The sequence below is a fragment of the Sinohyriopsis cumingii genome, chromosome 6 (genome assembly GCF_028554795.1).
Source record: "Sinohyriopsis cumingii isolate HCF-2022 chromosome 6, ASM2855479v2, whole genome shotgun sequence".
Classification (NCBI taxonomy): domain Eukaryota; kingdom Metazoa; phylum Mollusca; class Bivalvia; order Unionida; family Unionidae; genus Sinohyriopsis; species Sinohyriopsis cumingii.
The window spans coordinates 70,773,401-70,786,241 of NC_142966.1; the positions used below are offsets into that span (position 1 = coordinate 70,773,401).

The 12,841-nt window shown below is 37.6% G+C and overlaps 1 protein-coding gene across 1 annotated transcript in view; it reads left to right on the forward strand.

Moving 5' to 3' along the window:
- LOC149797168 (nucleolar protein 10-like) overlaps positions 1-12,841 on the forward strand; it is a 65,863-nt gene that overhangs the window by 13,973 nt on the left and 39,049 nt on the right. Inside the window, exons 6-7 of the mRNA XM_089961852.1 lie at positions 4,409-4,474; positions 5,037-5,097. Of these exons, the coding sequence (XP_089817978.1) occupies positions 4,409-4,474; positions 5,037-5,097 (127 nt within the window). The remainder of the gene's footprint in view (positions 1-4,408; positions 4,475-5,036; positions 5,098-12,841) is intronic.

Below are 12,841 nucleotides of genomic sequence, written 5' to 3' on the forward strand. Positions count from 1 at the left end.
AATTGTTGAATTTTTAGCCTTTTCTTTTGGCTACTGAACAGTAGATTTTGGTGATACACAGTAAGTAAAACAATCATTCTATTTAGTGTATACTACATTTTTGTGTATTCTCAGGAGGTTTTGGATATTTTGTGCAAATTTGTTAGAACTTCATGTGACATGTTTGCAATGGTAGTGCATTATTGCAACTATATAGTACCACAGTACAAATGTTCTGGTTCATAGGTTTGCCTGTTCCCACATATCACTTTATTCTGAAATATCTGTAACATATTTATAATATTGTCAGTATATTTTTCATTATGGTTTCGTTCAATCTTTATTTATCAGTAACTGTTTTTCTTTTCCATATGTAGACTATGTTTAATTTAAAATATCTAATGACTTACTTGCTCATTTTTCAATATTTGATGGCCATTGTCTCACACTGTCTTTACGCCTGGTGTGCTTTGCTCTTTATATTTATCGATAGTCTGTGACAACATGGCTATTAAAGAACAAAAAATGCAGGTATTTTTAGGTTGCAGAATTCAGTCATGAATCTTGCCTTGCCTGCACTAAACATTTGCCATCCAATACCTGTGAGGTGTGCTTGCTGTTGACAGAAGATACATTGTCAGCTCAAATAAAAGAAGTGTTTGATCAAAAATTAGTGATCAAGATAACTTAAGGTATAGAGCCTCTCTCCGACTCATTATCCAGTTAGCAAGTTTGCCTTCCTCTTCATCTGTTAAATTGTATTGTACAGAGGATATATTGCAGATGGAGCTCTTGAATCAATATGATCCATAAAGATTTCTCAGCAAGAATGTTGACAAGCGAATATGATGAAGTTGCGTTGTACAAATCAATGCAACCCACTAGGTATATGTCCAGCTCCATGCCAAGATTCAGCCAATGTGGGCATGTGAGAAAGCTTGCCAGTAGCTTCTCATGGGTCGGTGGTTCTTTCCGGGGTTTTCCGGGTTCTTCCTCCACCATTAATACTGGCCGCCATGTATAGCCTATTGTGCTGAAAAATGGCGTTAAACCCCACAACAACAACAACAACAACCAGCTCCATACCTGGATATGGTTAGGCTCCTAAACTGAGAATATGGGGTTGTTTTATGATTTTGCTGACCAGCCTTGCCAACTTCAATCATATGGTGAATTGTTAACCGGTCCAGCTGTTCATCAACTCAACTGTCCATCTGACCTACAAACTGACCACAATAATATATTTGCAGTCCAGGCTGCTGACAAAACTGTCCAGCCAATCAGATACAGTAGATATATTATGGGTTCAGTCATCAAACATCACTCTTCCATATCATCATTGACAGTGTCTTATACTGACTTTGCTGCACAGACTGGTCCACCAGCCTGTCCAGCTCTCCTTCTGGGGTTAACCAGTCAAGCTGGCTGACCATACTGACCAAGCCATCCATCCCGCCCAAGCTTTCATTGCCAACCCAACCAGCAAAGATGACCCAGCCAACTGTGCCAGGTCATAATATTAGCGATTCACTATTCCAAATCCACCTCTCATAGCCTTGAAAAGTATGAGGTTAACACACATCCTTCCTTCGGTAGTTTAGCCCAATCTATGATGATTGTGGAAATAGCTGGTCACTTATCAGAGAAACCTGCAATCCTGTTAATAAGACCTTTTCTCTATATTGGTACAGTTTGCACAGTAACACCTATCATATAAATGTGCAGAGCCATGACAATGACTTCGCTGCCATAAATTTGTTGTCCCCTTTTTATTACAAGGTGGACAGACAAGTTCAATGCCACTTCAGAAGCAGGGTGTGCTTTGTGTTTCCTGTCTGTTGGATTTGGCCTCTGTTGTTGTTTGCCATTTGACAGAGAACGAAGAGAACAGTCACACTTGGGATACACTCAGTATCATCTCCAAAGTCAGCAATAGGGCAGCCCATTACACTATGGCAAATGACCTCACAGCCTTACCCAACATTTGAAGGGATACTGTATTGCACTCTGCATCATTCAAGCCAAACCATGTAGCAACTTTGTGCTCCCTTCTTTTCAGGTTCCCCTCGTGTTTGGGGGGGACATATAGAGGAAATCAGAAAATAGGCAGCACAGGAGTTGCCTCTACATTTGTTAGCCATCATCATGGGCAGCTTCAGGGACAGTGTTGGAAATATAAAGGGTGTATTCATGCATGCCAAAATTATAGAGGCATGACGAATAGTAAGAGTCCATCTGACCCCACCCACTGGCAACCCAGAGGTGGTTGCTTGGCTCCTTCTGTTCCAAAACTCATAAACCAATTTATTCCCACAAGATACAATTGGTTTTGGAGGGGCTTTGCATCACCTTTAATTTGCCCCCTCCTCGCTCGTCCATCGCTTTCATGGCAGATACCCCGTGAAGGCCAACATATTGCAAAAGGAGAAAGACATTATTAGACAAAAGGTCATTAGAGATTATTTGGAAAACAGCATCACAGGCTTCTATTTCAGGCTGTTCTTCGCCACGAAATCCGATGGAAAATTGCACCCCATTATAGATTTAAGCAATCTCAATCATTTCATCTAAGCTCAAACATTCAAAATGAAAACAACAAGGTATTCCATTTTTTTGTGTGGTCCAGTGAATACACAATAAGCACAGACTTGTTTGACACATACTTCCACATTCCTATTCATGTACCATCAAGAAAATTCCTGTGTTTCACCTAGTAGAGGGCAGTGGATGAGTTTCATGCACTACGTTTTGGCTTGTTCCTCAGGTCTTTGACTTTTACCTGAAAATTGAACTATGTCATCACCCTTTCTGTAAGACATTCTCATCCTGAAGTCAGCATACCTAGACAGTATCCTACAGAAACACTTGGTAAGTATATTTTGATTCATGATGTGCTCTTTCTTCTCTGTCTCATTGGAAGTTTATGGTGGATAGTAAATGTGGACAGGTCAATGCTGGTTCCTTCAAATAATTTTGTTAATTTGGGTTTGGATTTACTCGGCAATATGAATCTTGTCCATCTTCCTCCCAAATGCATCGACTGCATTGTCCTAGCATTGGACAGAGCTTATTCAAAAATTTTATCAAGGCAAGAGAGTGCCATCAACTCAACTGCCTCTTCAGTTCAGAAGCACAACACATGATTCTTGGCCACCTACAATTGTGCCATTTGTAGATGGCTCTCCTCTCTCAGTGGCATCCATTGTATTACCTGTTTGATTAGTAGGTAAAGATCTCATCAGAAATCAGGCACTTCCTGATTCAATGGCAGTATAGAGAATGGCTAGCGTTGGAAATTCCATTTCAAGTCCACAACCATGGGTCACAACCTACTGAGACACAAGCTCTTCAAATTGGGGGGCCCGCTTACTACTGAAGTTTGAGATGGACTGTGCAACTTTACACAACCAGAGAACCCTTATTAACGACTTTAGAAATGAAGGCAGTCCTCAAAGCCTCTCTTTGGCAGGACAGTGTTCATTCAAAAACAGTTCTAATAATGTTGAACTATTTTGTGGTGGTCAATTACTTGTTATCTGAATTGGTGTTCCAAACATCAAATAAGCTTTTAGATGTGACATATTCTGAATGGGCTTATCATTTTGGCTAATTCTTTATGAAGGAGAGGATGGTTACTGCACATAGTTGTCCCTTAACCCATCTATCTTCCATTGAGTGTGCAATTTGTGGGGTCAGCTGATGGTAGACCTGTTTTTGACCAGGTGGAACAATAAGCTATTCACATTCATTCTCATCTGAATGCATGGACTGTCTATATCACTTCAATCAACTGTGAGGACCTATGTCTTCTCTCCAGCAGTTCTTATTCTGAAGTTAATCCAGAAATTAGTGGCACATATTGCACTGTAATAAATTCTCTTCCAGATTTATACAGAATAATAAGCTCATTTTTTGTGTCTTCAAACCACAGTCATAGTGAGATTGATGATTGGTTTGGTTTTGTGGGTTTATTACCATTTTTCAGTGCATGATAGGCTATACACAGTGGTCAGTAGTTTTGTTGGAAGAATACCCCAGGAAAACCAAGGACTGATGGGAAGCTACTCACATACCAACACTGGCCAAGCTGAGACTTAAACTCATATGAACCAAGCTGGAATGGGAGCTATATATAAAGGCAGTGACCAATTAGTCACCTAAGACCCTTGCTGAAGATGAGAAAACACTGCTAATGGAAAAGATTATTTAAAATGAACTCATTTTCTGAAACATTTTTGTTCCAGTTTTTTAATTGTAGTCCTTGTTGTCTTTTTTTAAAATATTCTTTCCCTATACTTATTAAATTACTTTACTTTAAGTGCAGACATGAACATTTTTAAATATAATGTTGGTCAGTTTAAGAATAGTAATTTCATTTGTTTTTTACGTCCAAGTTCATATTTCTGTCTTTTTTTAAATAACTTTACAGGTCAGAAATTTACAGGCTAAATTTGGAACAAGGGAGGTTTCTAAATCCTATTTCAACAAAGGCTATGTAAGTTTGGTTTCATTATTTTCTTTTTTTGTGTAGATTTATGAACATTATAAATGAAAGAACATTGAGCAAATGATTGAATGATTTTAAGTTTCTTTTCATTCTAATTTTAGGGACAAAATTGTACTTTTAAATCATGTTTTATTAAGTGTATTTGTGTTTGTTTTTTAACCCCAAAAAATCTTTTTTTGATATAGAAATGAAATACAGCATGAATCCAGCTGTTGTACAACTTTTATTTATTCATGAATCTGTTTTGTGTATAAATGGTTAGTTGAGAAACAGAAACACTAAATTGCTTGGAATATGTTATCCCTGTTGCATCATAAGTAATTGGACAGAATCAAGGATAAGTAACCATCACGCAATAACAATTTTGAGGGCTCAATTAGTGCAGATCCTTTGGCAAAAAAATAACATTAAATTTTATTTTTGAAGTGTTGACACCTTTCATATCGTCTACATAAAGCTTTTGTGCAACTTTTAGTCATTGTAGTAATGCATAGTTTTAGTGGTTTGTGTATGTCATATGCTTTATGTTAAATTTATTTACTATTTCCAGAGCAGTGAATTGTTGTGAATTCAATCCAGTCCATAATCTCTTTGCATGTGGAACTAGTGAGGTAAGTTAAAATGTGGATTGATGTTTGCATGTAAAACAAATTACTTGTCATGGCTCATGTGACTGGATAAAGTGGGGCATAACTTAGATTTGAACTGTCAAGCTTGGCCCTGTTTTATTGTTATGGGCAATGATAAAATTACTCTTCTTGGCTAAATCAGGGAAGTAAATTCTGCTGGTATTACTGTATAGTGATGTAATTCCTCTATTAATTTCAGAAACCGGCATTGTTAAAAGAAATGACACAGCTTTATTTATGATAATAACTGTATTACAGTAGAGCAACTTAACTGAATTTAGATGGTGATCTGTAACAGATAGAAGGCTTGTGAAGTGCAAACAGTTTAGATCAAAATGTTGATATTTGAAAAAGAAATTTGACATGGATACTCAAATCATATTGTCTCGGTTATCATCATGGGAATGTGCAATTTCTTATCTCCCCATCAACAAAACAAAATTTGTTTTAATGGACAGAACATGGAACTCCTGTGGCATCATCAGACTGAATAAATACAACTTCTTGGTTTTTGATTATGGGATATTATTCTTAACCCTTTACCTCATAGAGCATAGTGACAAAGTGCAGCTCGCTATACATAGAACACAGGTTACCTAGTCGACCGCATACGCATAGCTTGCCTGTGAACTAATAAGCAATGTAGTGTATGTTACGTTTAACAGCAACTTTAACCATTTTACATTTTTGGTACACATCTATTACATGTGGAACAATTTAAGAGTAAAGTCCGATTGTTATAGCTGTGTAATTATTTATCACGGAAGAATTTGTTATGTGCTTTAAAATCTGGAGAGAATTCGTTCACCGTCATGTCAGTGAGGCCGTGTGACCAACCGTAGTGCTGCCATTTCTCATACTCGAAATTTACAAGTTTTTCATCTGTGTCTACATCACTAAGTCATCTAAATTTGATAATTTATAAAAACTAATTGCAGCCTATATCAATATCAGAGCCTTTACCTAGGTTATTGAATTTTTCATAGTTGTGATTCTAATCATGAAAACTTCGTAAGTACTGAATGAAATCCGCGACCGCCATTTTGGAGAGTGGAGATTACGACCCAGTTACTTTAAATAGCAGATATCGACCAGTACATAAACAGTGACCACGTGATCTGACGTAATTGTCATTCACAGAAATGAATGCAGTATCTAATAAGGGGTTTTCCCCGAAGGTGGCGCTACAAAAACCGGCTTAAAATGGCTGATGTTTACAGCAGACGTCAAAAGGCGCTTCTATGGGACTTTTGTAGAAGCGTCAAAAGTCGCTTTCATGCGACTTTTGTAGAGGCGTCCAAAGACGGTTGTATGAGGTAAAGGGTTAAACAACATTAATGATGTTTACATTGGCTGTCAGCTAACAGATTGGTTGATGTATTTTATATTCAGCTTATTCAGAGAGTGCTACACAAAGAAGGTTTGAAAAAAATTAGAAAGTGGAGGGAAAAAAACAAAGAAATTAAAGAGAGTGTTGAATGAGAATGATTTTAAATTGGTCTAGTTAAGATGACAGAGGATTTTAGCATCGCTAATTGTGTAAAAATCCCACTCCCTTAATAAGAAACATGTATCCCATAAACAATATATTTCAGATACAATTTTCGCAAAATTTTGCCAGTGAGTGATCAGAAACTTTCGGTCATGATTATGTGTAAATGAATGATTGTCAGAAACTGATTTGCACATACCAGGTGGATATGGCATGCAGTTATTGTAGAAAGCAAGCAAATGATAAATGTTTTATTTTTCATACGGTTATTAAAATTTGTGTTGAATATTATTAGCTTGATATGAAGTCAGAGAATTAAAAATTCACTTCAGTATGCACTGAGTATTCTGACCATGCATTTTTTTTGCCCATGACTATTCACTATTTGCAGATAATATTTTGTGATTAATGCATGTTGTTGATAATGACAGGTGGATTGGGAGCCCATCCTGTTGATCATGTTTGACCACAAGGAGAGTGTTTTAGGAGTCAGTAACTAAAATTAGGAAATCTGCATGCATTTCAAATGTTTAACATTGGGACAGGGATCTACCTTCTTTCTCCTACAAATACATTACCTGATCATATTACATTTTGATACCTTTCTTTGCTGAACCCCTCTCATTAAGAGGGATGAATGTCGTTCCATAAATTATATAGACAAATGGAAGCAACTCTTACAGGTTATGTCCCCTTTTTACTTCCTAGTTGGCTACCAGTATGTCCATTTTAAACCATTTTTTCACTTTCACTCCACCTGTTTGGGTATCCACCAGTTAATTCTATGAAATTATATTGGTTAAATGTAATCATCCACATTTCTATATCAGTGGTAACCTAAGTAAAAATGTTGTTTCATATGGTGCGTACTATATTTTTATAAAAAATCTGGTGAATTGATATATTTTTTAATTATCATACCCATCATTTTTATCACATTTGACTTTGAGTGGCAACATATTTTCACTGGTGGAATTTACCAGGCACGGTCTTTAGGCATTTACTCTTGTTATAATTCATTTAGAATACAGTTGCCATTTATTTTAATTATATATATATATATATATATATATATATATATATATATATATATATATATATATATATATATAAAGAAACAGTTTCATACAACAATATATATATATATATATGTTCTGATGTCCTTAGAAAATAGTTAAAGGGCTGCAAAAAAGATCAATATCTATTTCTTCTCAGCATGAGGTACTGAACCTACTACACATCAGAATCTCTGACAAGTCTCGTGGGGGATGCTGAGATGTCCCCTCCATCCCCTGAAGATTTAGAAGATAATGCCAGATCTTAATGCAGCTGGAATAAGATACAGTTCCAATCAATAGTTGGAATCATGCATGTTGTCTCTAATAAATCTTTATTGTCAAGATTGTTAATGACAGAACAGGAATCCATTTGGGGATACGCCTTCAACTCCACCCACGAAGCAAGTCAAATATCACCCTGCCTATGGGAACTGATGGTGCAAAGTTTTATCTTTCTCCAACTGTTAGGCATGAATATACAATGCCTCATAGTCTGTGTACAACAGTGTTCTTTCTTGATGTGAGGGTGTATTGTTTGACTCATATGGATGTATCGCCAGCCAGCTTGATGAACGAGCTGCAATCTGTTGTAAGGATGGATGAACAGATGGACAGCCATCCAACCATACCATCTGACCAGTGTGGCATTTATCATATGCCATATACAATTCTGACTGTATGAACATGCAATATATAACTACAGTAGTCGTGATTCACTTATCTCAGACTGATGAACTGTCTGGTCATCCACATATTCCAACAGCTACAGCATCTTATGCTGAATATATCACACAGTGAAACCTATCAGCCAGCCCAAACATTAATAGGCTTTTTCAGAGCAAATTGGCTTTATTCATAGAATTGTCTAGTCAAGCCAAACCTGACTTGCCAAACTGGCATTCAAATACAACTGCTTTTAATGATATATCCTATGGAAACAGCAATACATGTTGGCAATATGGCATCATCATTGTCATATGGAATAGTCTACACGTGAAACCAAGATGTACAAGATGTGGAAAAATCCCATCTAGATGGCTTGGATGAAAAGGAAATGTCTGAGTCATCAGATCTGACATTGGAATTCAGCTTTAAGGCAGCCATCGAAGAAATCTGTATATATAGTCTGTCTGAATGTCCATCTCTACCTACAAGGCCAAAGCCTCTGTTAATTTAGATGATAACGATGATAGTCTATCATTTAGGACATTGACTTAGCAAATGTTGCAGAAGGTGTTGAACATTTCTCAGAAAAAATTAGTGACCCTGGTTATGCAAAAACTTTCTTTTCTGTGAGTCATTTGCCAGCTAGCTTCTCATCTATGTCATGTAAGACATAACTCTATTGCATACTGTTCGTAAAAACTGAATTTTAACAAGGATGTTTTCACTTTGGCATAATAATGCCACTTTATTATACACTGTATTGGCAAGTCTGAAGTGCCACCTCCAGCTAGTGAGATTATTATATCAACTTCCACACTACTTGACTTAACATCCTTGGCAATTTGTCTCCTTGATGAGAAGGCCAGAAGCTTTCATGCCTGGGATTTGGTAAAGGCTTCAAACATGCACCTCATATCCAAATCACATTGATTAGTCTCATGGTGGGAGTGATGAGATGTCCTCTCTACCTCTTTCCCCCCCCACCAGTGCAGATGCAAATCAGTGCCAGAATATACTGCATCCACAAATACAGTGGAATTGTTGATCATTCTCATTGCTGATGTTGAGATGCCTTCTCCACCTTACCCACCCCACTGCAGATGCAGAAGTAGTGCCAGAACATACAGTTTCCATGAATACAGTAGAAAGCACATGATTTCAGTCAAGCATTAGAATCACATGTGATCATTATAACTCATTAGGCTTTGTTGTTATTATGTTGAAGAGTAGAAATGTCATTTATGTATTATAATCCAAAAGCAGATAAGCCTAGGACCCCACCAGTGAGCTGTGAGGGCTCACAAATAGGACCACACCCATAAGACATGAGGGTGGTCGAGTGGTTTAAAGCGCTTTCGATTAAGGATCACTACCATCTCACCTCTGTCTGCGTTGGTACGAGTCTAGGATTCGGCCAATGTGGGTATGTGAGAAAGCTTGCCAGTAGCTTCTCGTGGGTCGGTGGTTCTTTCCGGGGTTTACCCAGGTTCTTCCTCCACCATTGATACTGGCCGCCATGGATGGCCTATCTTGTGCTAGAAAATGGCATTAAACCCCACAACAACAACAAATAGGACCACACCCATGAGACATGAGGGCTTGCTTTCAGTACCACCCTGCCTATGAGGCATTAGAGTCAAACTGTCAAACTTCATCCCTGCCAATGAGACATTAGTGTATACAAGTATTATTTACCCCATACCTCTATAAAAATATGAAGAAAACAAACCAGAACTGAAGGTTTTCTATTTGACCAACATGGCTAGTTGGCTGCAATGACCATACTGCACCAGCTGGCTTGACTGCTGACCTACTGATTCAGCTGTACAAATGAGCTTTGTATGATTACAGTGATCAGGAGTCTTTTATCTCTGACCTAATTATATGTGGTCAAATGCTGGAAGGGGTAGATATAGTTCTTCCATCAATCGTCAGTGATAAGTCTGGTTTTTGGGTTCATGTCATGAACAGCCTGATTTCCCCATTCATGTTTCAGGGTAGATAATCAGATTATAGAGTTATTGGACCTTATCCTTCTCATTTTCTTAATCCACATATAGAACTCTTAACTCATATTAAACTGGGTTTCTTTTTCCCAAACACTTTGAAAGCTTAGCTGATGTCTGAGAAAAAGCATCTAATGATGCAGATTAGGCAAGAAAGTTTCTTACAGCTCTTCAGTGTGAGGATTGACCAGTTACCATGCCAGTTTTTCAGGTTTAGGAGCGTTGGACCTGTGATGGTCAGTGTCAAATGCATGCTTCAAGAGAAGGCTCTTCATTTCAGCCTTGTGGAAATGAAAGCCATTTCTAGTGCCTTCCACTTGTGGGTGAAATATCCATTGGAAATGAAAGCCTTTCCTAGTGCCTTCCACTTGTGGGTGGATAATCCATGGAAATATAGTCCTGATAATATCAGACAATTCAGTTGTGGTGACATACCTCTGCAAAAGGGAATAATCTTGAAACCTTTGCCTCGCAGTAGGGTAATACCTTCATGGGTACTCCCAATTAGGTAATATTCAAGTCCAATAATTCTGGATGGCTCAATTTCTTGGCTTTCTCACTCATTACATACGGAGGACAACTCCTTCATTCAGAATTGTCCCTTCAGGAACATTTCGTCAATGCCCACTGGGGCCAACTGATGCATGGGTTATTCTTCATTTTCTTCCTGACACCATATGTATGGGTTGTAAATGGTTTTCGATGAGCTTGGAGGTAGTGTGGGTATACACATTCTCTCCATCAGTTTTGATTATGAAGATAATTAAGAAATGATGGGCACAGACTGCAATAGTTCTGATTGCCTACAAAGACCATCTTTGGTCAATGATCTGCTTGATTTAGCGACAGACATGCCCAGAATAGTCATAGAAACCTTACATACACAAGCTGTCGAAATCACCACTATTCCATTCTTGTCCAAAGAAGCTCCTCCTTCATTCCTGGCTCCTTGGATTTATGGATTGAAAAGGAGTTTAGAACTTTGGTCATGGTGAGGATCTTAAAAGCTGAAGATCCTCCAGTTTAATGACATACCAGTGGAAATCATGTGTTGTCAGTGTCTTGTGTCACATCATTGACTTGACAAGACTCTGAATACCCATTCCCCAATTGCAACCTTCTTTCTTTTTCTCTTTGAACTTAGCTGCTGTCACATTCAGTGGATACTGTTCGATGATCTCGGACATGTTCAGACTTCATGGAAGAGAGGAAATTGAATCTCAGACTTGTTGTCCAGTTTTGACATATCATGCCCATACTCTCTCAGGTTATTTCCAAATGGAAACTCTCCTGAGTTTTGAATATGACCAAACTAATCAAAGTTTGAGCCACTTTTCCACCTTGCAATTTATGATGACACTAACTTCAAACTAAAGAGTGAGTGAGCTACATAAGACATCCGTTGATCTTAATTACAGACAGTTGTTCTGACAGTACATTCATTCTAATGACACATCCTGGTTTCCTTCCAAAGAATAGGTTGTTGTCCCTAGTCAACCAATAAAAAACCTTTTGCTTTCTCTCCTTGGTTGATCTGTCTAGAGAAGCAAAGCATGGTCTGAATATAATATTTCAGTTCAGGACATAGCAGAGTTAGCCGAATGGCACACCCAGATTCTGTAGCTTCCATTTGCTTGACATGACCTCACCAAGGAGAGAAAAAAATCTTGTTGGGTTAGCGGTATCTGCATTGACAGTGACCATTCCTCAGTGCTGAAAACACAACCTCAAACCAAGACATGAATTTGCCACCATCACTGGATTTGCGCTGGACACTTTATATTGTAAGACAGTAATCAAGTGTGAAATTCAGGTGATCTCCCACATTTTTATAAACAATTTTTTTTATCTGGTTGTTCTAAATTTACAATAAGAGAATTTCATCCATTATTAGAGCAGTCATGTTCCTATTGGGTGACACAGTTAGACTTGGGATGCTCATTGTTTCCTTCTCATACCTGTTCTAATGTTATATGATCAGGTAATGTATTTGGTGAAGAAAGAAAATTGTTTAGAAAATTATTTTTCTCCTATAATTTGTAACTGATCACATTACAAACCTTCCTAACCTTTCTTCACTCGGCAAGCATCTGTTAAAGGTTTGCTCAACTAGTACATCTGGGTATAGTGGTACCATGTAGAGTGGTAGAGAGGGGAGTTAACCTGTAAGAGTTGGTTCCCTTTGTGTATAGAACTTTCTCAGTGTATATATATATATATAGAGAGAGAGAGAGAGAGAGAGAGAGAGAGAGAGAGAGAGAGAGAGAGAGAGTTATTATAATGTAATGTGATCAGATAAGTATTTTCAGGGAAACATAATTTGCTAAAAAGTTTGCTGTCTCATAGCAGATACCATTAAAAAAATTTAATTGCTTGAGAGTTAAGTTTTTATAAATTGGATTCCTTCATCATCACCTCTAAATAGACAAATAGCTGATGAAAATTAGATTGGTTATGTGATTTATGATGATCATGTAATTATTGACCGTGGTTGTCAGATAAAT